Source organism: Excalfactoria chinensis, chromosome Z, assembly GCF_039878825.1.
Source record: "Excalfactoria chinensis isolate bCotChi1 chromosome Z, bCotChi1.hap2, whole genome shotgun sequence".
NCBI classification, from domain to species: Eukaryota; Metazoa; Chordata; class Aves; order Galliformes; family Phasianidae; genus Excalfactoria; species Excalfactoria chinensis.
In genome coordinates, this window is record NC_092857.1 from 23,303,598 (window position 1) to 23,326,136 (window position 22,539).

At 41.7% G+C, this 22,539-nt stretch overlaps 3 protein-coding genes across 4 annotated transcripts in view; 1 reads left to right on the top strand and 2 right to left on the bottom strand.

Moving 5' to 3' along the window:
* On the bottom strand, window positions 1-3,790 carry NSA2 (NSA2 ribosome biogenesis factor). Its single transcript, XM_072359372.1, has 6 exons — window positions 3,658-3,790; window positions 3,257-3,444; window positions 2,031-2,181; window positions 1,523-1,702; window positions 852-1,044; window positions 1-250 (listed from the first exon to the last, which is right to left on the bottom strand). The coding sequence occupies exons 1-6, from the start codon at window positions 3,658-3,660 to the stop codon at window positions 183-185; spliced, it is 783 nt and encodes a 260-aa protein (XP_072215473.1). The 5' UTR covers window positions 3,661-3,790; the 3' UTR covers window positions 1-182.
* Window positions 3,659-21,847, top strand: GFM2 (GTP dependent ribosome recycling factor mitochondrial 2). 2 transcript variants are annotated; one of them, XM_072359370.1, is made up of 21 exons: window positions 3,659-3,876; window positions 4,279-4,426; window positions 4,833-4,908; window positions 6,919-6,964; window positions 8,131-8,228; window positions 9,271-9,396; window positions 9,778-9,866; window positions 10,683-10,771; window positions 11,008-11,068; window positions 11,159-11,344; window positions 13,671-13,751; window positions 15,264-15,412; window positions 15,856-15,999; window positions 16,089-16,188; window positions 16,779-16,968; window positions 18,032-18,108; window positions 18,608-18,746; window positions 18,893-19,078; window positions 19,802-19,917; window positions 20,151-20,333; window positions 20,799-21,847. In XM_072359370.1, exons 1-21 carry the CDS (start codon window positions 3,659-3,661, stop codon window positions 20,925-20,927), a joined length of 2,631 nt encoding a protein of 876 aa, XP_072215471.1. In that variant the 3' UTR covers window positions 20,928-21,847. The 2 variants fall into 2 exon arrangements, with proteins under 2 accessions (XP_072215471.1, XP_072215470.1); XM_072359369.1 differs by lacking the exon at window positions 3,659-3,876 and having other exon boundaries at window positions 3,964-4,426.
* HEXB (hexosaminidase subunit beta) overlaps window positions 21,847-22,539 on the bottom strand; it is a 14,157-nt gene continuing 13,464 nt past the window's right edge. The window contains exon 14 of the mRNA XM_072359371.1: window positions 21,847-22,032. Within this exon, the coding sequence (XP_072215472.1) occupies window positions 21,969-22,032 (64 nt within the window). The 3' untranslated portion in view covers window positions 21,847-21,968. The remainder of the gene's footprint in view (window positions 22,033-22,539) is intronic.

Here is a 22,539-nt window from a genome sequence, read left to right on the forward strand (position 1 = left end):
TATGAAAATTGAATCTCTTTATTTGGACAATGGTCAGATAGATAACTCAGACTTTAAATATAACAGTCTTTTCTGGCACGCTTAAAAGATCAGCATGGCTGAAAGCTTCAGAGATCTCCCAGAATTGTTGAAACTCCCCTGATGTTGTAGAAAGCGGCATCCAGTGTGTAGCATCGAACAATTTAGACGAGCAGAACTGCATTAATACAGCCATCGTTTTCTGGATTGTTAGTGACTTGTGCATATTTTCCTAAAGAGAAAAGGAAATCAAAAGTCATACAGTAAATTACGATTCTTCCATTTTGAAAACTTAACCCACAAGCCCCCTTGGAAGAAATTCCTGCTTCAAAATTGAAGGTGGATCACTGTGAATCTGAACACACTTTCTGATGAGCTGCAAACCAGTTCCCAAAGTATCGTGCTCAGGCTGTCTTTGTAACATACCCAGAACCTCAAGGAATTCATAAATATTGTAGGTTCTGTCACAATCCAAGTCAGCCTCACTGTTAAAAGAAGTCAGTCTGATTCAATGAAGGTATTTGAACACACGACTTTCACTGAAAACATGGCATAATCATTTTCACATGGGTAGGTCTTAATAGCCTTGTAACGCTGCCTGATGTGATGGCTGATGTCTTGCATTAAGTCCTTTTTCTGGATTTCACCTAATTTGATGTTCAAAGTGTGAACTGAAAGCCTAAGATTAATACTTTTTAAAGCTGTCCTGCAGTCGCTTCTGCTACAACCAAAACTCAACAGAAATTAATTATGACAAGACACAGACTTCACAATATAATCAGGCAATAAAGACTTAAAACTTGTTCTGCACTGCTACTGGATTAAATACTTACCCCAAATAACTTTGCCCCCTTGCGTCACGAGGCCCAGTTCGCTCACGTTCACTTCAATGACAGTACCTTTGGTAATTACACCCAGACTTGTATACAAAGGAGAAGAAGGATTCTTTTTCACGCCAAGGATAGGCAGGCAAAAAGTAGCTTTAAGTTCAGGATGTGTCACATGTGCCTTCTTGAAACGTAAGCCCTGTAGCACAAGGTGTTAAAAAAACATGAGTATATATACTTCAAGTCCTCAGAGCTAATTTAACATTTCTAGCATTATGTCCTCAGATTTATACATTTTACGAGACTGGGAAGAATGAAACAAGCCAGAACATAGAAAATTGTTTGCTTACTACAGAATGGTTGTTAAGAACCTGATTAATGACAACGTTAGGTACTTTTTTTTTTAATGGCTAGCTTCAGAATGCAGCTTTTTTAACAGCAGTGAAAGAAGAATCATCACTCTCGGGAGTAAAGCATGTTTCATGAAGAAATCAGGTGTTTGTTTCTGTAGTAGGTTTTAGACTTAATTTTTTTCCCTTATTACTGTATACCTGAAAATAATTTCATGGATAGTGAAACATTAAACGCCCATCTATTACACGTCTTCCTTCTAGGTAGCTGTACATTTAAGTTAAAATAATTAGCACCTAAATATTTGAAAGTTTCAAGAACGTTACCATTGGTCGGATGAATCTTTCATACTTTGGAGGTTTCCTAGTAAAGCCATCTCCAACAAAACAAACTTTTGTAACCATTCTCTTCCAGGCCTTCTTCTTTCTCTTTCCAGTACGAATCACTTTTAAAACTTCTGTCTCTCCCTGCGCACGGACCTTTGGCACAGGAACCTCCCATTTCCCCTGTAGGAAACACAACTCTCATTAGGTATGTGCTGGTTTTAAATCAGACAGGATAATCAAAGTGTAAAATTTTAACTAATCAGAGTTGCTGTAAACCATGCGTTTTATGCAACTAAGAGCTACTTACTGTAATTAGCATTCAGGTTTATGGAAATCAAGACTTTGCACATGCTTACTTTGCTCAAGGCGACTAAGCTATTCAAAGTTTTAGCTTTCGCACATCAATGCTTAGACCTCACCCACAAGCTGCAAGACACTTAAGCATCAGTAACACAGTGATTATCACCATGAGACATACTTAGTATCTGAAATAAATCCAGCTACTTACAGCTTTTTCTTTTCGTTTCTGTTTGATCATGTTAGAGAGAACCTTAGCCCGGGACTGGCCCTCTCTGTCCAGCAGGTATGCTGGTACGGCTCCTTTAGGAGTTTTATCCTCATTCTTTTCCTTTGTATTTCTCTTTTCATGCATTTTAATTCTGCAAGGAGAAACAAACAACACCACCGCCACAATATTAAGAACAGAAAAGAAGCCAATTTTGAGATGCAATAGCTTAGGTTGTGCCTATTCAACATATTCTCTAAAGTAAACGCAGCATTTACATTTAAGGAACAGTGCCTGCATACAAACACGATGCTAGATGCAGATGACACTAAATTGGCTGGGAGTGTGGATCTGCCTGGGGGTAGCGAGGCCCTACAGAGGGATCTGGACAGGCTGGAGAGCTGGGCTGAAGCCAATGGGATGAGGTTCAACAAGACCAAATGTTGAGTCCTGCACTTCGGCCACAACAACCCCAGGCAGCGCTATAGGCTTGGGACAGAGTGGCTGGAGGACTGTGTGGAGGAAATGGACCTGGGGGAACTGATTGATGCACGGCTGAACATGAGCCGACAGTGTGCCTGGGTGGCCAAGAAGGCCAACGGCATCCTGGCTTGTATCAGGAATGGTGTGGTGAGCAGGACTAAGGAAGTCATCCTGCCCCTGTACTCGGCATTGGTGAGGCCTCACCTCGAGTACTGTGTCCAGTTTTGGGCACCTCAGCACACGAAAGATATGGAAGTACTGGAGCAGGTCCAGAGAAGGGCAACGAGGCTCGTTAAGGGCTTGGAGAATTATCCCTACGAGGAGAGGCTAAGGAAGCTGGGGCTGTTTAGTCTGGGGAAAAGGAGGCTGAGGGGAGACCTTATCGCGCTCTTCCAGTACCTGGAAGGTTCTTACAGTGAGAGTGGGGCAGGTCTCTTCTCACTAGTGACAAGTGACAGGACGAGGGGAAATGGCCTCAAGTTGCGCCAGGGCAAGTTTAGGTTGGATATTAGGAAGAACTTCTTTACAGAAAGGGTGGTTAGGTACTGGAATGGGCTCCCCAGGGAGGTGGTTGAATCGCCATCCCTGGATGTGTTTAAGAGCCGTTTGGATGTGGTACTCAGGGATATGATTTAGCAGAGGTTTTCTTAGAGATGGGGTACTGGTTAGGCTGCGGTTGGACTTGATGATCTTCAAGGTCTTTTCCAACCTGGGTAATTCTATGGTTCTAGGACAACGTTACTCACGTCTTCTTCATCTGGATCTTCTCGGCGTGCCGCTGTTTGTGGTACAGCTTGGCCTTCAGCCCAATCATCTTCTTGGCCTTCCTGGAGCGCTCGTGAGGCTCGCGCCCTTCCTTCTTCCTCTTCTTCTCATGGTAGTCCAGCCGGTATCCGTACCGCTTGCGGTGCAGCTCGATGTACTCGTTCTGCGGCTGTGGGCACAGGGCAGCGCGTTTAGCGCCTCACGCCAACGGGACGAGGCCGGGGAGCACCCCATCAGCGCGGGGCAGCGGGGCCGCATCTGTCCCCAGCCCAAGCCCCGTCCCCAGTCCAAGTCCCGTCCCCAGCCCCAGCCCCATTGGCCTGGCCTGGCCCGTCCCGACCCGACCCGACCCGTCCCGCCGCGCTCCCAGCCCCGCTCTCACCATGGCGGCGGCCACACGTCGTCTCCCGTCCGCGCCGCTCGCCCCTCCGCTGCCAAAAGGGCTGTTACTTCCTCCGTCCGCCCCGGATGGAAACGCTCCCCACGGCTCTTTGGTTCCGCCTTGGGAACGGACGGCACCCTGCTCGTCCCTAGGGCTGCGGCCTGTCTCGGCGTGGCAGAAAAGGGGCGAAACGGGAGGAAAAGGCCGTAGTGTCTGTTAGTTAAGGCCTGCGTCTGTTGGTTAGCGGCGGGACTGAGGAAGACGGGATGGCTGCGGGGGAGCTCAATGAGGCGCACACCTTCCGGTGCGGCGACTCGTCCTCCGGGCCGGCTGGGCGCTGTGGTGCTGGGCGGCGGATCGCGGCGTGCCCGTGGGCGCTGCGCCGCGGCCGCTTTGACGATGTAGCGTCTGATTTTGTTAAAGAAAAAGAGCACTTTTACCGCCTTCGAGAGCAGAAGGGTGTATTTCCCGGCTCAGAAACCGTGCGTGAGTGGGTTGTGCCGCGTGGTGAAGGCCGCACGGCGCTGCGGCTGCAGCCAGGCGTGAGGAACGGCAATCTGAGGTGGAAAACTGTTGGTGTAGCCGTGTGGAAACAGCGGAGGCGCAGCTCCTAGGAAGCAGTCGGCCTGTGGTGCAGCGCTTACTTTGTGCTGGGCTTCTGTGGCAAGGGACGGCTGTAGAGGCGGCAGCCAGAATGTGGAGAATCATGAGGAAGTTTTCAGTGAACGCACCAAAACTGTCGCTGAAATTGACAAGTTTGTGCAGCCAGGTAAATGCCTTCCCAGGCGTTAACGCCTTCTGCATGAGTTTAAGGAGATTGCCCACGTTACACCAAGTAAACCGTTTTTATTGCATTTTATTTTACCTTGGTCTTTCGAGATACAGTAATCAACGTAAGCTCTTGTTGAGGCCAGGCTTCTTGTATGTCACGTTTTTATTGAGCTTCCTGAATGTTGCAGACTCTTATTTAAGCTCAGGCCACGCTTCTGCTTCCACGCAGGTGACAGTTTCAGTTTATGTAAATAGCTAATAAGCATCAGTTGATTCAGGTCTTGTTTATACTTTGTTTTGTACAACTGGAAAAAGTTACGCCTACAAATCAATAATCATGTTATGCTTATTAAGTCATTATGATGACAGTTGTGTGTGTTTTCTCTTTTTCCTTCCATTGCCAGCATGCGTGTTTCAGGAAGCCAAAAGTCACAGTCCTAAGTGTGAAGAACAGTGAAAGAAACTACAGCTCTCCGCCAGGTATGCTTGTAAATTATGTTTTTATGCTTCTGAATGTAATTTATGACTTATTAGCAGGAGTTACGTAGAAGTGAGTAAAAGTACCTGCAAAGCTTTGTTGATAATATTTGGCATTTGAAGCACGGAGTGGTTAAAAGGTTCAAGAATGGAAAGGATGGTTTTGTATTGCTGCTGTGTTCTCAGTAGTTTTGTGGTGTAAGGATTTAGGAAATAAGAAAAATGAAAAACACAGGTGGATAAAAAGCCAGATTAGCTATGGAGGGTGCAGTAATCCCTGTCCAATTGCCTGAAGTATGAGTATTAATAGATCATTGACTAATTGCTGATAGCCAGCATGGTGCACGAAAGCCAAGAGAGACATCTATGATTAACAGAAGGAAGTCTGAGGTTACTGTCATTCACTTATCTTTGCAGAGTTAGGGCAAAAGAGAGTCGTGGCCTGATTAGTTACTGCTTCTGCAGAGCAGGACTTCACTGGGCCCATTAGACCAGGTCAGCGTGGGTTTATGATTGGTAGATCCTTTTTGACAAACCTGATTTCGGTCTATGACAGGGTGACCCACCTAGTGGATAATGGTAAGGTAGTTGATGTGGTCTGCCTGGACTTCAGTAAAGCCTTTGACACTGTCCTCCACAACATCCTCGTGGAGAAGCTGGCCGCCCATGGTTTGGATGGGCGTACGCTCTGATGGGTGAAACACTGGCTGGATGTCCAGGCCCAAAGAGCTGAGGTCAGTGGAGTTAAATCCAGTTGGTGGCCAGTCATGACCATTGTCCCCCAGGGCTCAGTACTGCAGCCACTTCTGTTTAACATCTTTATCAATGATCTGGATGAGGGGATTGAGTGCACCCGCAGTAAATTTACAGACAACACCAAGTTGGGAGGGAGTGTTGATCTGCCTGAGGGGAGAAGGGCACTACAGAGGGACCTGGATGGACTGGATCAATGGGCCAAGGTGAACTGTATGATTTTCAGTAGGGCCAAGTGTCGGGTCCTGCATTTTGGTCACGACAAACCCAGGAAACCCTACAGGCTTGGGGAGGAGTGTCTGGAAAGCTGCCTGATGGAAAGGGACCTTGGTGAGCTGATGGGCAGTCTGCTGAATATGAGCCAGCAGTGTGCCAGGAGGCCAAGAGGGCCAATGGCATCCTGGCTTGTATCAGGAATGGTGTGGTGAGCAGGACTAAGGAAGTCATCCTGCCCCTGTACTCGGCATTGGTGAGGACTCACCTTGAGTCCTGTGTTCAGTTTTGGGCACCTCTGTACAGAAAGGACACTGAAGTGCTGGAGCAGGTCCAGAGAAGGGCTTGGAGAATATGCCCTATGAGGAGAGGCTGAAGGAGCTGGGCCTGTTTAGTCTGGGAAGAGGAGGCTGCTCCTTTCCAGTATCAGAAAGGTGCTTACAGTGAGAGCAGGGTTGGTCTCTTCTCACTGGTGACAAGTGACAGGAGGAGGCGAAATGGCCCCAAGTTGTGCCAGGGTAAGTTTAGGTTGGATATGAGGAAAAACTTCTTTACAGAATGGGTTGTTATGCACTGGAATAGGCTCCACAGGGAGGTGGTTGAGTCACCGTTCCTGGATGTGTGTAAAAACCATTTGAATGTGGTGCTCAGGGACATGATTTAGCATAGGGTTGTTAATTAGGGTACTATGTTTAGGTTGTGATTGGATTCAATGATCTTTAAGGTCTTTTCCAACCTGAGCAATTCTATGATTCTATGATTCTATTGGTCTGATTATATATATGTCTTTTCCATGTGTTGTGATTTTCCTGTTGTTTCTAAGTTAAAGTTCTGAAGAGTTCCATGTGTGAAAGGGAGCGAGAGATGTTGTGAAATCTTTAGTCATTTGGGATAGGTGAGAATTAGGAGTTCTCAAGAGCTGTGACTCTCAATCTTTGTTTCCAGTAAGATTTTTAGGAGTTTTCTTAATTTGCTTAATTTTGTTAAAATCAATAATTTCTAGTTGGGATCAGTCTGACACGTCTTTTTTGTTTTCTTTGTCTCCAGGAGATGTTAAATCTCTGCGTTCTGTTATTAATCCTCATATATCCAGGTACGTCATTGTAGCTTATTCTCCCTATGTAACTGATAGTGAGGGGAACTGATGTACAATGTCAAGGGTTATTGCTGCTGGTGTTACTTAAATACATGTCTTAAATTGCAGTTCATACTTCCTTTCTTTCAGCTTTCTGACATTTCAGTGTGAGTGTCAGAGAGATCTTGAACTGGAAAAATTGTGATCTCTCGATTGTGTTGAAATGAAAAATGGTGTCTTAGAGAAGTTCAAAGTCCACAGTGATTGCTGATGGGTAAATGAGAGGGAGGAGCTTCTTGGCATGTAGCTCACCACCATGGGTGCCACTGTATTCCTTGTGTTTAGCTGTAGAGATGACATCCTTATGAATGAGGGCAAAGCTAATTGTGCAGATGACAGCTGATCACAAGCCTGCAATGAGAAGAGCTGCTTGGAAGCCTCTGGGCAAGATATCTCAGGAAAGAAGATCTGTCTGAACAAAATCTCATACAACTTTGTGAGAACTTCCATGCTAGATTTGGGACATAAATATCCACACTTACCGATACCTTATGAGCAGTGGATGGGGCCACGCTCTTTTGAGCAGTGCCCAGCAACAGGTCAGAGGGGCAGCAGGTGCAAATTGGAACACAGAAAGTTCCATACAAACATGAGGAAAAACTTTACTGTGGTGGTGACAGAGCGCTGCAACATGCTGCCTGGAGAGGCTGCAGAGCCTCCTTCACTGCAGATATTCAAAACCCTCTGAACACCTTCCTGTGCAGCCTACCCCAGGGAACCTTCTGTAGCGGTGGGCTGGGCAGTATGATCTCCAGAAGTGCCTTACAGCCTCTGTGGTCCTGTGATTTGGTGATACGTGCAATGGACTGCTTTAGTCACCAGGATTCAGGGGTTGGAACAGACAAGAAGGTGATGGGGCTGATTCCATCTGTAGAGGGGACATGTGAGTGCAGAATAAGGCCAAGCAGGTACAGAAGTGAAGTGTGGAAATGTGTTCCAGAACTACTGACTATTGCCACTTTGAAGAAAATTCACCATTTCAGTGCTATCATACTTCAGAATCAGCACGTGCACTGTATCAGTTAAGTGACAGAGGAAAAAAACCCTATTCATCTTCTGTGTTATGCTTAGTGAGTGTGGAAAAAAAAGTGCCATAGTAAAAGCTGTGTTTTTGCTTTGTGCAGAATCCGTAACATTGGTATCATGGCTCATATTGATGCAGGGAAAACGACAACAACAGAAAGAATGCTGTATTACTCTGGATACATAAGAACACTTGGAGGTTAGCAGTATATGTATTTTTTTATTTCCATAGCTGTGAGAGATTTTACAATTGTGTCAATCTCATGCAGTGAGATTGGTGGTACAGTTTTTAGCATAGAAGCCTTTTGTTTCAGAGTTGTTATTCAATTTAATGAAAGCTTAATGTGTTTTCTATTGTATTTGAATATGGTTGCACTTCTACAGCAGTTGACAGCTTGTTGATTCATTTTTTTTCCTTTTTGTTTTTTTCATACCTTGCTATTTGTTTAACACTTACTCAAAAGTTCTTTCTGTTTTACATGTTGTTCATTGGTTGTTTTGGCAAAGCTGCTCCTCCGGATCAATTCTGACATGTCAAGGGACCAGATTACCAAAAATTAATCTATATTTAAGTCCTAGCACAGGAAGAATTCCTTTCTTCACCAACTCTCGCTGAAATCTTTTAATACTGAGGAAACCAAAGCAGCCTTCCTTTATGGTACTTCTGACCTTTTAATTTTAGTGGTGTTTCCTCTGCTGCCCAGGAGAATGTTAGAAGGTGTGAGCCTTCAGGAGTGACTGAACGTGGTGGCATGCTTGTTTGAAAGTGTGGTACTTTCTCTCTTTTTATTAAAAATGATAAAAATCCTTAGCTTCTTAAACCTAAGTCTAACCTTATTGAGTTTCATCTATTAAATTTTTAAATGTCAGGTTGTATACGAAGAGCAGCCTCTCATTTCAAAAGTGTCATTTATTCATTATTTTGGGCCTTGCTATGATTTTTTAAGTTTCTCACAATGTTGCTTGATTTTTAAGCTTCTACACAATGTTGTTCTTTGATTAAAAATGAAAAAAGGTTGATGGAATTTCTTGTTTTTGTCCTACAAACAGTTTGTTCCATACATTGGCAATCTGGGTGTATGAGCTGACATTATAATTCCGTGTCTTAGAGCAGTTTTCATAACTTGATCATTTACAAAAGGGAGAGTATATCCAAATGTCTCTCACTATCTTTAGTTTAAGATAGCTTCAGCCTTTGAATTATTTATGTACCCAGCTGCAATCCTGTTTTCTGCTCACAGATGTTGATGATGGAGACACTGTGACAGATTTTATGGTACAAGAACGAGAACGCGGTATTACCATTCAGTCTGCTGCTGTTACTTTTGACTGGAAGGACTACAGAATCAATCTGATTGACACCCCAGGTACTGTACTTCAGTGATACACATGTGATAACATGAGGCAGTAGATGAGGTGAGTCATTGCTGAACTGAGGTCCTGGATACAGTGCGATATTTGGCTGATTCAATTGCTGCAGTAAATAAGCCTGCACTGAGCTCTGTTGACCTTTGTCTAGTCACTGTTTTCTGTGACTGTTCCAACTTGTTTATGGTTAGCTCAGGGGCAGCCTGTATGTTTCAAGGACTTGAAGGTGTAATTTCCTGAAAGGTAAGGTGGTAATCATGATGTGTTTTTAGACATTTAAAAAATATATATATATATCATGATCTGTTGATGTTGCCTGTTTGAATTCTGATAATTGTGGTTTAGGTTATGAATTGGAGTTGTTTCAATTGTTTTTTTAGGTCATGTGGACTTCACAGTGGAAGTTGAACGTTGCTTGAGAGTCCTGGATGGAGCAGTAGCAGTGTTTGATGCTTCAGCTGGTGTTGAGGTAAAAATGACTGGTAACTTTTTTTATTCCCAAATTACCTGAAAGAGGCTGGAATGATTACCTTAAGTGTATGTATTCTATTAAGTGCATAGGAATTGCTGTGGTAATGAGGGGAAAATAAACAGGGTTCCCTCTGAACTCTGTTGTCTATTGTTCCTTTGGTTACTCTTTTCTTTTGTTGTTTTGCTTTTTTTTTTTATTTTATTTACAAATGCAGATTGATATGATGGCTTCTGGCTAGCTCCAGCAGTGGATAGTAATGGGCATCCATTCACATCTCATTTTCTGATTCCACTTGAAAAATTAATAATTTTCACCCAGAATTTCCCCCTCCGCTCTGTCCTATTTAATAAGCTCATTGGGCATAGTGCAGAAAAGGTGTAGCCAGGCTAGTGTTTGACTTTGACGTGAAGGTTCAATTCCGTAGAAAAGTTACATGTCATATGGAACACTAAATTCAATAGTTATCTTTTCCTGAGGTAAAGGATGAAGGAACTCTTGGTCAGTGTTAGTTAAATATGTTACTGGAAAGCATTCATGTAGCGTGTATGTTCTCTCTGTGTCCTCTTTGCTCTATGCCCTGGAGGAAAGACAACAGATGAAGGAAGAGCTGTGACAAAGCTGCTTGTGGAGTTCATCTGTGTGCCTAGATAAGGGCTTATCACAATGCATTCAGCACAGTTCCCTTCTCTACTCTAAGCTCAATCTCTCAGCTGCAGGAATATAAGATGAAGGAAAGATGCTTGACTTCTCATCATAGGAAATGTATATATAGTTCCTCTGTCAATATTGTTACCATTTTGCCTTTTTGTGTAGGCCCAAACTCTGACAGTGTGGAGACAAGCAGACAAACATCAGATACCACGAATCTGCTTTTTGAACAAGATGGACAAAAGCAGGGCAAGGTATTCATATAGTTGTTTTAATCACTGTTAATAACCTCGTAATAGAATGTTTCTGATCAAGTTAAAGTTGTTCTGTTAAGCACAGAACTCGTGATTTATGTTAGTTTGTACTGTACACATCTTTAATGGCTACATATGCTATGTAGTCGTTGGAGTACTTTTTACAACAAATGAGAGTACACTATTTTTACTATATCATTAAATTTGTTGTAACCATGTCTGTTGTTTTAATACAGTTTTACATATGCTGTTGAGAGTATCAAACAAAAGTTGAAGACAAAACCTTTGCTTTTACAGGTAAGCTTAGAAATCTACCTGCATTTCTTTTGAATTGAACACCTTTATTAATTTTTTTTCAACTCTCTAAAATTTCTGTTCTACTTGCAGTTGCCCATTGGGGAAGCCAGAACCTTCAGAGGGCTGGTTGATGTTGTAACTAAGGAGCAGATGATTTGGAAACCTACTTCTGATTTGGATGATGGAAAACTTTTTGAGCAGAAGCCACTGCTAGAGTCGGATGATCCCAACCTGTTCCAAGAAGTCCAGGATGCTAGAAATACCTTAATAGAACAAGTAAAGTTCTAAAGTAAATGCATAATACATTTAAAACTGTTATTTAGAAAAATGGGATCTTTGAGGGTATCCAGTACAGTGATTTGCTAAAAACATAGGTAACTTCAGCTTTAAATCAGGTTGCTCTGGGCATTGTTTGGCTGTTCTTGGGGTCTCTAGGGATGGAAATTTAGTCTTTCTAGGCAACATGTCTCAGCGTTTGACCATTCTTGTAGATGCATTATTTCTTTTTGTCTGTATGGAAATTTCCTGAGTTGTTATGGCAGCGCTTCTCATCCTTTCCTTGAGCACCTCTCTCTGTAAAGAATCTGCCTTTGTTTTCCCTGAAAAATCATTTCAGGTTGTGGGTAGTAGGAGGCAGCATATACATCCTTCCTTTTTCCAGGTTAGGCAGACTCATCTCTCTGGGACTCCCGCTGCATTCTGATTTACCACCCTGTGGTTTTCAGCCAAATTTCCCACTGTTTCTCAATTTATTTTGTGCTGGGAAACCTAAAATCACAGTGTCTAAGATGTAGCTTCACAATTAGAGGGTGAGTAGACGGTGATAACTGCCTGCCTTTATCCACTCAGTACTCTTGCTTATATAGCTCATTAAGCAGTTTAAAAGTAGACCCTAGATTTAATATTAAATTTGTTAACATGGCATCTTTTGCCGCCTTAGATCCCCAAAGATATTTGGAACATTCACAGTGGGTTCAAACCCAGAACCTGCAGCTTTTTCATACCCTTCTGGAATGACAGCTAGAAACTGGATGGGATGTCAGCGTCTGTTCCAATTGATGCTAAATGCTGTGCTAGAGGAAACTGTATCTCATCATAAATACCAGATCCATCCATTAAGTCTGTGGGAGAGATGAGAAGGATATAAATATGTCCCATAGATTGTCATCCTGTGAAGAGAAGAAATTGTAATAGAAGCATAGTTTTCTTGATCCTGACATCTGACAGGTTTTGCAGAGTTGAGACAGTTTAGAAGTGCTGAAGAATAATGAAGTGAAAGTGTGCCTGTGGGCTGTGCAGAGCCTTTGAAATAGTTTCTTTCCAATAGTTTATTTGAGCTAATGCTTTAAAGTCCCACCTTGTTCTGTGTTAATACAGCGGTAAGAGCTGGCTGTACTTGAGAGACCCCAAACACATCTTATCTCCAAGTTAAAAGTGTGATTTTGTACTCTGTTTGCTTTTCTGCAGCCTAGAACTTTAATTGCTTTTATACAGCCTTAGAAGTGTAGTAGCAGTTACATCCAAATGTATGCTTTATATGCAAAAATATGTGAAATTAACAGTTATGTTTGCCAGAGGTTTTGAGCCATTTTGCTATGAGAAGTGCCTTCCATGCAAATTTGGAACACATATTGCTAGTACGTAGGCGATGCTGGGCTTTGTGTTCCCTGAGAAACACCAGTCTGAGCGATCCCTTTTGACTTGCTCCGAGTTCTGTAAAACACAAACATACCTGGTATTCAGAATATTCAGGTTTTAAATGGGAATGTGGTTGCTCAGCCTCTTCTCTTAGGAAATCTCAGGTAGAAATCTGGATAAGAACAATGGTTTTCAATCCTTTTTTTATATGTTTTTACTGTATTTTTTTTTCTTTAGCTTCTGGGTCCTTCCTGAAGCAGGACGGGGTGGCCCAGTAGTGTGATAAGTCAGATAACCTTGTGTTCCTAAAATAGTTTATGTTCTACTTCTAATAATATTATTTTTATCAGAAGTGTAAAACATAAAATTTAGTAATTTGACTACTGGTCCTCTTGTAAACTTGGCTTCCATTTAACCACATGAACACAAGATTTATTTGCTGTCTTGTTTTATCTGTTGGCTTAATTAGACTTTTAATTGTACCTTAGTGGATGTGCAGTGGAGCAAGAGGTGTATTTGAGTCAAGGTTTGAAGTATATTTAATTTTTAAGCTAATCAGAACAGTCTGAAAGCACAGATGATCTCTTTGACCCACAAGCTTCTGACATGAAGAAGGTCAGAATACCCTGAAGGCTTGTCTGGTTGTTGTTTTTTTTCCCCTAGCTTTATCCATTAGCTCACAAAGGTCACTTTCTGCTTAGTCCAGACTTCAGCTTTTTTACAGCTCAGAATATATTCAGTTGTGCCCTCCATGGCTGTCACAACATGGCTGCAGGCTCTTTCATTTTTGGGGACGCATAATAACTGAGTTGAGATGTGAGACATGAAATGTATCTTCTGTATTGCTTGTTTTAAGTTTATGATCTCTGATATCTTTAAAAGCTTAGTTCCTTCTCTATTTTGCTGTATTTTCAACTACCTAAGATTGGTGACCAAATAATAAAGCAGAACTGTTCTATTGAAGGTTGCAGATCTGGATGATGAATTTGCTGAACTGATCCTAGGAGAATACAGTGAAAATTTTGACCTAATACCACCTGACAAGGTAATTTTTACCTTTTGTTATTTGTAAATAAAGGTTCACTGTCTGTTATTCTGAAGGTCGGGACTACTTTGCCTTTGGCATGTGCAGATATGATTGTATAGTTGTGCATTTTTTAACCAGCAAAAAATTCACCAGCTTTTGTAGTGATTTGATGGCATTGTGAATTTAGGGCAAAATACATTTAAGCTTAGTATGAATTACATGTGATGATATACTGATGGTAATTCTCAAACATGCAGGGCACAGCTGTAACAGTTCAACCTTTATGGATGATCTTTATTGACAGGCTGCTGCAAAAGAAGTTTAAGAGAAACACGAATGAAATCACCAGATAGAATCGGCCTGCTGTGTCTGAGCTACAGAGTCTCACTAGCAGAAGTAGCATTTCAGTGGCTAGGAGTTGGTTGGCTCTTAAGACATGATATATTGAAACTGGTGAGGCAAAAGTTTCATAATAGAAAAGAGTGATTTTTTTCTTAGTTTGAATTTAGTAGCACTGTCTCACATGCACTGACTGGAAGATGACAGCGTTGCTAAATTACTTTTATAATTGGTAGAAGTGAATAATTATTCTTGTCTGTAAATAACCTATTGACGCCTGTCAAGTTTGTACTGGAATAAATGGGTTTTCCCAATAAGGTTGTTACACAGGAAAGATGAGAACTTTTAAATGCAATGCCAAATTCTGACTGCTAAAACAACAGAGCATAGGTACCTTTAAATTGAGGAGTGGATGCTGGCAAAGCTTATAATCAGGGTGAAAGTAACATCTTCAAATGAAAAGACATGAGCAAAAATCAGCGTTGTTTAAAATCTTGAAACAAGATCCTCTTGTAATTTAATGAAGCAATTAACCCTTTCTGGACTTGAAAACTGGGCCTCTGCAGTCTACCTCCAGCTAACGGGAGGTGCTGGGCAGCACTGTGCATGCAAGGGTAGTTACTGACAGCAGCTCTGGTAAGTAGCTTGGTTGTCCATCATCCACCCATGTGCTTGCAGATGGCACTGCCCTGCAAGAGCGCAGTGTACCATCCGTGCAAACCCTGCTGTCCAAGACAAACACGGTGGCTCCCGTCATCTTTTTTACTCAGTGTTGTGTGCATTACTTGCTATACCTGCTTATTCCCAAACAGTTTCTGGAGTCACTTCATGAACTCTTACTGCCAAGCGCAAAGCCTGCTGATTACGGGGTAATAACTTAGATGTCAAAGTGGTATTTTAGTACGTTGTTCAAAGTCTGCTGGATTGTCCTTGTGCATTTTTTACACACTAATGGTCTTGTTGTCATACTTAATGAAGTGAAAAAGGCACTGTTTACCTGTAGTAAACATTCTTTGTTTTTTTTTTTTTTCCTGCAAATGAAAAAAAATCTATAAAGGACCTTGTCATTTCCTAGGTCTTTGTGCAAAATCTGATAGTGATATCTGGTGGCTGGAATGCTAAGGGTAAAGCGCTGTCCAAAATTCAACAGAAAGCCTTTTCTTTTTTCTTTTCCCCTTCTTTTTTTCACAGCTCCAGTCTGCCATACGCAGAGTCACACTAGCTCAGAAAGCCGTACCAGTGCTCTGTGGCAGCGCATTGAAGAACAAAGGAGTGCAGCCGTTACTGGATGCTATTACCATGTACTTACCTGCACCTCATGAGCGTTCCTATGAGTTTCTGTAAGTGGAGTAAGAAAGGGAGGGTCAACAAAAAGGAAAAGCAAGTAGGAAAAGTATAAAGGGAGAAAATAATATTGACCGCTAATATCTTTACTGGTTTTAGATGTGCAGTGAAGGTGTGCGGACCTAAAAATACTCAAGTACTGAACCTGGCGTGCAATTATGGTCCCAAAGCCTTTTAGTCTGAGAATACTGACGTTTTACAGGTGGAGGCTGAGGATCATCTCTAGTGCCGGTTGAGTCACACGACCTCCACCATATTTTACTAGAAGTGGAACAGCTTAGGTTAGCATATTTGGTATATGAACATATATAAAACGTCTCTACTAATATTGCAATTAGAAACATACAGGTTCCTAAGAGAGTGAACACTTATGTAAATGCAGGCTTGAGGTGGAGTAATCCCAACCAGTGTGCTTTTTGTTGTGGTTTCTGTTTTGCAGACAGTGGTACAAAGATGATGACCTGTGTGCCCTGGCGTTTAAAGTTCTCCATGATAAATGTCGTGGACCATTAGTTTTCATTCGCATTTATTCAGGTTCACTGAAACCTCAGTCAGCTGTATATAATATTAACAAAAGTTGCACGTGAGTAAAAGCAGGCTGTGGGGCTGTGGGTTTGCGTCGCGTTTGGATGCCTGTTACAGTCGTGAACAATTAAATGATTTAATTTACAGGGAGAGGATGAGCCGTCTGCTCTTGCCTTTTGCTGATCAACAAATTGAAATACCATCACTAATGCCTGGAAACATTGCCCTCGCCGTTGGCTTGAAACAGGTGATTGAAAGTACTTGTTTGTAAAGAAAGCTTGTTTTACTAGAGTGTCTTCCACCTCCGTGCTACTGTATCTCACATGTGTTTGTATCTTGACTGTAGTTACAGCTGTCATTTTGCATTAAGTATACATGCATATACTTCCTCCTAAACTGAAAAATTATCGTGTGGGAATGTAAATAAATGATGTGAGAAAGTCTGTGCTGGTAGGTGGAAAGAACTGAACCTCAAGACATTGTATTTTAGTAGGGTTCTGACCTTATGTTTACAATGTAACTTTCACAATACCAGAGTGCTGTGTAATGGCCCAGAAAGGCCTCAGAGTGAGACTGAAAGTTAGTTTTAAAAAATCAACAATTGAAGTTGAAATGTGCTCGTTTCATGCTCCCATTAGCTGCCTAATTGAGTGTTTCAGTGCCTGAGCAAGCTGGACCAATACAGTTTGCCCACATTTTCTAAATATGATCTATTCTGGAATGCATAAGCAGATTTTCATTTACTGATGTACCGTTCTCTATGACTTTGGTTTCATTTTAACAACCCCCCCAACCCCTGCTGCTTCGTCTCTTGTGGAATCCCTGGGAACTGATCAGAGTGCCACTGGAGATACCCTAGTGTCGTCAAAGCCTTCAGCTGTAGCTGCTGCACGGCAGGCTGGAAGGAGTGCTGGGGGAGAGCAGAGGAGCACCGGTGACATAGAGAGACTTCTGCTGGCAGGTGTTGAGGTTCCAGAGCCTGTCTTCTTCTGCACCATTGAACCTCCTTCAATGGCCAAACAACAAGGTACAATGTAGCTGCTGAGGAGGAAGAATGTCGTAGATTGTGGTTGTCACAGTTCTATGGTGTGCAAAGTCTCCCCTTACCAAAACTGCTGTATGCCTAGTTAGGGTTTGTCTATGCAGTGTCACCTATAATATTAATGTCTTTCACAGAAAAATCTGTACCGGAGAACCTGTTTGGCTCTTTGAAAGTTTATCCTTTAGACAATCTATCAGCATTCCAACAAAGCTGAGCGTGGTTGGAGGGTGAAGGTGAAAGAATAATAAGAATCGCTATAGAATGATGGGAAGGAGCAAGGTGGAACGTAGATTTTGAACCACCTGTCTTGCAGTCTGAACCGCTGGGCTGCAAGTTATTTCTGCTAAAGTTTTGTTTTTTTTTTTTTCCAAGGGCTGTGAAGTAGATAAATGCAGTTTCAGCTGTGAGTTTATTTTTCCATCTTTGCTCTTTTTTTATGGCTGTTTTCTATGGCAGTTGTACAGGATAATGGGGAATCAGAACAAGTTATTTGCATTTTAACTTCCTCTTGTTGAACTCATCTTTAAAAACGTAGGTAAATCGTATAAGGCTTGACAGTTTTTCTCATCCATAAAAAGGGAATGGTACTTTTTACTGTTTGATGAAACACATTTTCATGATGTATGTCTTTATACAAGTGTAAAATATGACTTGGAAAAATGTATTTTTTGTGGTAGAATTTAAGCTGGTCATTTTTCCAGTAAGCTGTTACTTGTAAGTGAGACCGTCATTTTATTCCAAAGCTTCTGCCTTTAAATGTTGAGTGGAGACTGTTCAGCTTTTGCTTGGTGTCATTAAATTTTGCTGTTTAAGAAGACTGATCAGTTATGGAAGCTCTCTCTAACATGCAATTAATTTGTTGGAGAGAAGCTGCAAGTTGTGTGTAATTTGAGTTGAGTGTCTACCAAAATGCGTGCTTCTTTAGGGTCCTTTAGACTACTTCTGAGAGTAAGATATGACCCTGCAAGGAAAGTGATGTTCAGGGATTCATTGTCACTCTCAAATTACTGAAGACTCTTTGGACGTGTTGTTTGTTGTTTATGTACAGACTTGGACAATGCATTGAGCTGCCTTCAGCGTGAAGATCCAAGTTTAAAAGTGAAAATAGACCCTGACACAGGGCAGGTAAGATGAATCTTCTATTCCTCACCTGGTAATTAAGCTTCATTTTAGAACTGCCAGGACCACCCTTCATTTAGTTTACATCCTTTGATTGCTGTGAATCAAAAGCTTCTCTCAGTGTTTGTGTCATGTAGGACCAAAGCTGTGAGCCTCTAAACAAACTAAAATTAAACCTTGTGCACATACACTTCATGGAATAAAGGAGGTCATCCTATGTTCTGCGTGTTTTGAGAGTTATTCATGAGGTCAGAAGAATCTGAACTATGTACTCTTTAAGCTAATGTAAGATGCTCTCTTACCAGGTGGTTTTAGAACAGAAATTGCTGTTGCACGTAGGGTGCTTGTTGGATGGCATAAAGTAGTCCTGTTTGTTTTTTCTCGAGGTTCCTTGAAATACTTTTAAGAAGGTATTAAGAGCCCGTGAGCCCTTGTTTGAACAGTTCTTATGAAAACACGAGTTTCTTATATTCTTCTACCTCTCTCTCTACTGTCATCTCTTCAGACCATTCTCTGTGGCATGGGAGAACTGCATATAGAGATCATTCATGACCGAATCAAACGTGAATATGGAATAGAGACATATTTGGGACCACTTCAAATAGCCTACAGAGAAACCATCCTAAATGCTGCACAAGCCACGGGTAAAAAGAAGGAACCTAAGGAACATCTTGTATCTTGTTTTGTTGCTTGATTTACTTTCAAGTATTGCTTAAAATTCATCTGAAAGTAACTTATTCGTGTATTGTTTTTTTCCCCCACCAAATTCCTGTTTGTTTGTATCCTGAAGATGTGTTGGATAAAGTAGTAGGAGATAAAAGACACTGTGTGACCACAGAGCTTGAGGTGAGGCCTGTGTCAGGAGAAGGAACAGTGACCAAACCTATCATCAGGTACGCGGAGAGTATCATTGAGGTGCTACCCAAAGAACTGCAGGAAGCAGTAGAAAATGGAATCACGAATTCATGCCTTCAAGGTAAAGGAAGTGCTGTAACAGCTACACTGGTCTAACTTCTCTGCAGGAATCAATTCAGTATGATTCTGGGAGGAAAAAAAAACCTGGGAGCTTAAAAGCTAGAACATATTAACCATAAATATACTACAGGTGCAAAGGAAGTTCTGGAATCTCCTTACCTACAAAAAGGGCTACATACCCCTTATGCAATACCAGCAATAGGTAACTAGAGAGGCAGGTGATCTGTTACAGAATTGAGTTACTGCTGCAGTTTTGGTAATGGGTTGGTACTAGGAATTTGCTGCAGTCATTCTCTGTTGAAAATATAGAAGATATGCTGGTTCAAGGTTAAACAAAAGATTTCATTACTTTGGTGTTGTTTTTTTTCAGTTAATGCCTTGTTTTAGCAGATGAATTTTGGATGTTGCAACTTGTAAGACAGTTTGGGAACAGCTGTTTGGATGAGTGTGCTCAGGAACTTTCAGTTCTGAAAATCATTAGCTGTGTTTTGGTAAGGAGAATAAGGAAGTTATGAATCCATATGCCTTGCTCTTCAGGCAAAGCTAGGTAATGATGAAACACAACAGCAAGTAGCCATGCTCATAGGGAGGAGAAGGGAAGGAGGAAAGCAAGAAGCTCCACATTGATCCTGAAACTTTTTTCCTCCTCTGTGTCATGATATTGTGAAAAGAAAGTGTCTGTTTTTTAATGCACATTTTTTTTTTGCTTTTTCTTTCTTGTTAGGACCCTTGCTAGGCTTCCCTGTTCAGGATATAGACGTGACAGTGCAGTCACTGACAGTGCATCCCGATACCTCTGACACAATGATATCAGCCTGCATCTCCCGTTGCTTGCAAAAGGTATAGCAAAGCCGTAAGCTGTTGTAGAGCACAGGAGCGTGATGTGTCACTGGGAAGACAGGGGAATATCATTACCTGGTAATTTGTTCTTGGAACATGTAACCTTGCTTGGGGAATTTGTAGCTTTTGGAAGCAGAAAATGCGAGTGGCAGAGCTGACAAACTGAACATTTCTTAGGTCAGCTTTTTAAAAAGGGGTTCGGTTCAGCATAACTCTCCATTGCTTCCACGCAGGCTCTGAAAAAAGCTGGTGTGCAAATACTGGAACCCCTGATGAGCCTGGAAATCACAGTAAGCGAAGATCACCTCAGCGCAGCACTTGCTGATCTTGCACAACGAAGAGGCAGTATTCAGGAAATCCAGAGTCGCCAAGACAACAAAGTTGTGATTGCTGCCGTTCCGTTAGCAGAAATGATGGTGCGTAATTGTGGTGATGCGTAAGAAGACTTACAGACTTCGGATCGCTTTTCCTGTTACATATGAGCAAATTTGGAATTGATGTTTTTAATCATGTTTTAATTATTGGAGGTCTGAGGCAAGTTATGTGGAGGCTGTGTGGGTTTAGAGCCTGTTTCATTACTGTGCTTGCAAACTGAACAGCATTTTGAACATGATTCAGTGTGTTAAAATGGTGTGTCATCAGTTTTATGCCAGAGCAGCAGTAAAATCTGTTTTTACAGAGAATAGCTAAAAAAATAAAATTAAGGTTAATTTTTGTGCGCATTGCACTTTTAATATAGTAATGTTAAAAAAGCTTCTAGAATGTTGCAGTATTCTTAAGACTCTGTCCCTTTTTCCCCTAGGCATGTAAGAGTCTTCTCTGCTGGTTTATCTCCTCTCTGCCCTGCATGAGGTGATGCATGTTCTCTGTTTTTTGTTCAGGGCTACTCAACAGTTCTGCGTTCTTTAACATCAGGCTCAGCAACTTTCACTTTGGAGCTGGCCAGCTATCAAGCCCTGAACAGCCAAGAGCAAAATGCGCTGCTTCAGAGGAGGATGGGGTTGGTGTGACTGCTTCGCTCTGTAGAAAAATAGATACAAGCTATCCTCCATACCAGATACTTTTAGGAGACTGCCTACATAGACCAGAATGTTCTTCTGCGATGAACTGATTGTGGCAAATGATGAATTAGCTGCAGTATGATTGACTTCTGCTTGTGACTTTCCATGGGGATGTTAAGAGGCTGATCTTCACACAAAGCCTTGTAGTGGCAGGGCAGCTGGACAAGAGATGAAACTACCATCTGCTGCTTTGGCAATCCTTATCTTACAGATAACCACAATGAGAAGTGATGCAAATCCTTCTTACAGGAATGAGCACTACGTGCATCTCAGTGTGTACAAGAGACTATTTCTTGCATAGTAAGTGAAGTTTGTAAGTTAACGTCTATAGATGAGTAGCTACAGACTGACAACGCTGTATCTTGATTCGTTTTCAGCTACATGAGACTGTTTAAGAAGCACTGTTAACTATAAAAATGTGTTTCTGTATGGCTAGAAATCAACTTGAAATAGAATATGATATCACTGGATATAACTCACTTCAGTTTACTTTAACAAGTACCTGGAATATGTCCTTCTGCAAATTGAGTAAGCAAAAAATACAAGAACCACAACATCAGTCCCCCCTGCTGCCTTGGTTTATACTGAAGGATTTTACTGACATCTAAGAATGACTGATGGAAGCTTTAAATGGTCTGGATTTGCTGGGCATTCATTTGTCATTTGCAGTTATGCAGTTATTTAGGAAAGTACCAAATGACAAGACACACTGATATACAGAGAGCAGACTTTTCTACACATGTAACTTTACATAACTAAAATTGAAGGAAAATAAAGACTCTGTAGGGAAAAATCCCTCTTTCTAATTAAAGTTTGATATGGAACTAACCTTGTCATCCTAGATTCAAAAAATAAAGGTTACTCCAACAAGCATGTGAAAGACCTTTATTTTAAAAGTGAACATGTCTTTGGTTCAGCAATCAAACCACATGTGCACATCTTCACACCTCAGAGGCACTTCAGGTTGCTGAGTGGAGGTCTCTGAAGCAGTCACCGCCATCTTGCTTCATGGGGACAATAGCCAACAAAGAGAGGCTCAGCTGCTATGCCTCTGCTGTTAAAATAAAGTTGAATATGTATGAATAAATCAAATAATGGGCTAGTCGTTTAGGAAGGAACAGAGATAAGGGCAGTCAGTTTTAATCTGCTTTATGTAAACAAATTGGACTGCCTGCTTAGAGTGAAAAAGGGCCCTGTTCTGTAGATTGCATTTGGTTACCAAGCCAAGTACAGTACCCTTGTTTCAGTTGAACCTACCAGAATACTAGAAAATGAGTTGAAAAGCCTAATTTCAGGGCTGGTGGTCTTGCTGTTCTGTAAAATCTATTGCTTTTAAGATGAGTAATTAACATGAAAACACAAGACAGTTAACATTGCATGTTCCCCTCTATTTCCTAAGCATGCAACTCTGATTATGTCATTTTCATTCAGCTCATCACTACAGGAAGCTGAGTTCAGATCTGAATGGAAACTACTTCTACAGTACAATTTCGGTAGCAACAACCTTTCCCTTATACTAGAAGAGCTGTTGTTCTTCCACTGACTGATCTAGCTGTTAGAA

Excerpts from the sequence above, each read along its gene's own strand:
- GFM2 (XM_072359370.1), top strand. The coding sequence starts at position 3,659 with ATGGCGGCGGCCACACGTCGTCTCCCGTCCGCGCCGCTCGCCCCTCCG. Across the intron at positions 16,189-16,778 it reads TCGCCGTTGGCTTGAAACAG|AGTGCCACTGGAGATACCCT; the intron begins GTGATTGAAAGT and ends GGAACTGATCAG. Across the intron at positions 16,969-18,031 it reads TTCAATGGCCAAACAACAAG|ACTTGGACAATGCATTGAGC; the intron begins GTACAATGTAGC and ends GTTTATGTACAG.
- NSA2 (XM_072359372.1), bottom strand. Across the intron at positions 1,703-2,030 it reads AGAAACGAAAAGAAAAAGCT|GGGAAATGGGAGGTTCCTGT; the intron begins GTAAGTAGCTGG and ends TGTTTCCTACAG. Across the intron at positions 251-851 it reads AGGGGGCAAAGTTATTTGGG|GAAAATATGCACAAGTCACT; the intron begins GTAAGTATTTAA and ends TTTTCTCTTTAG.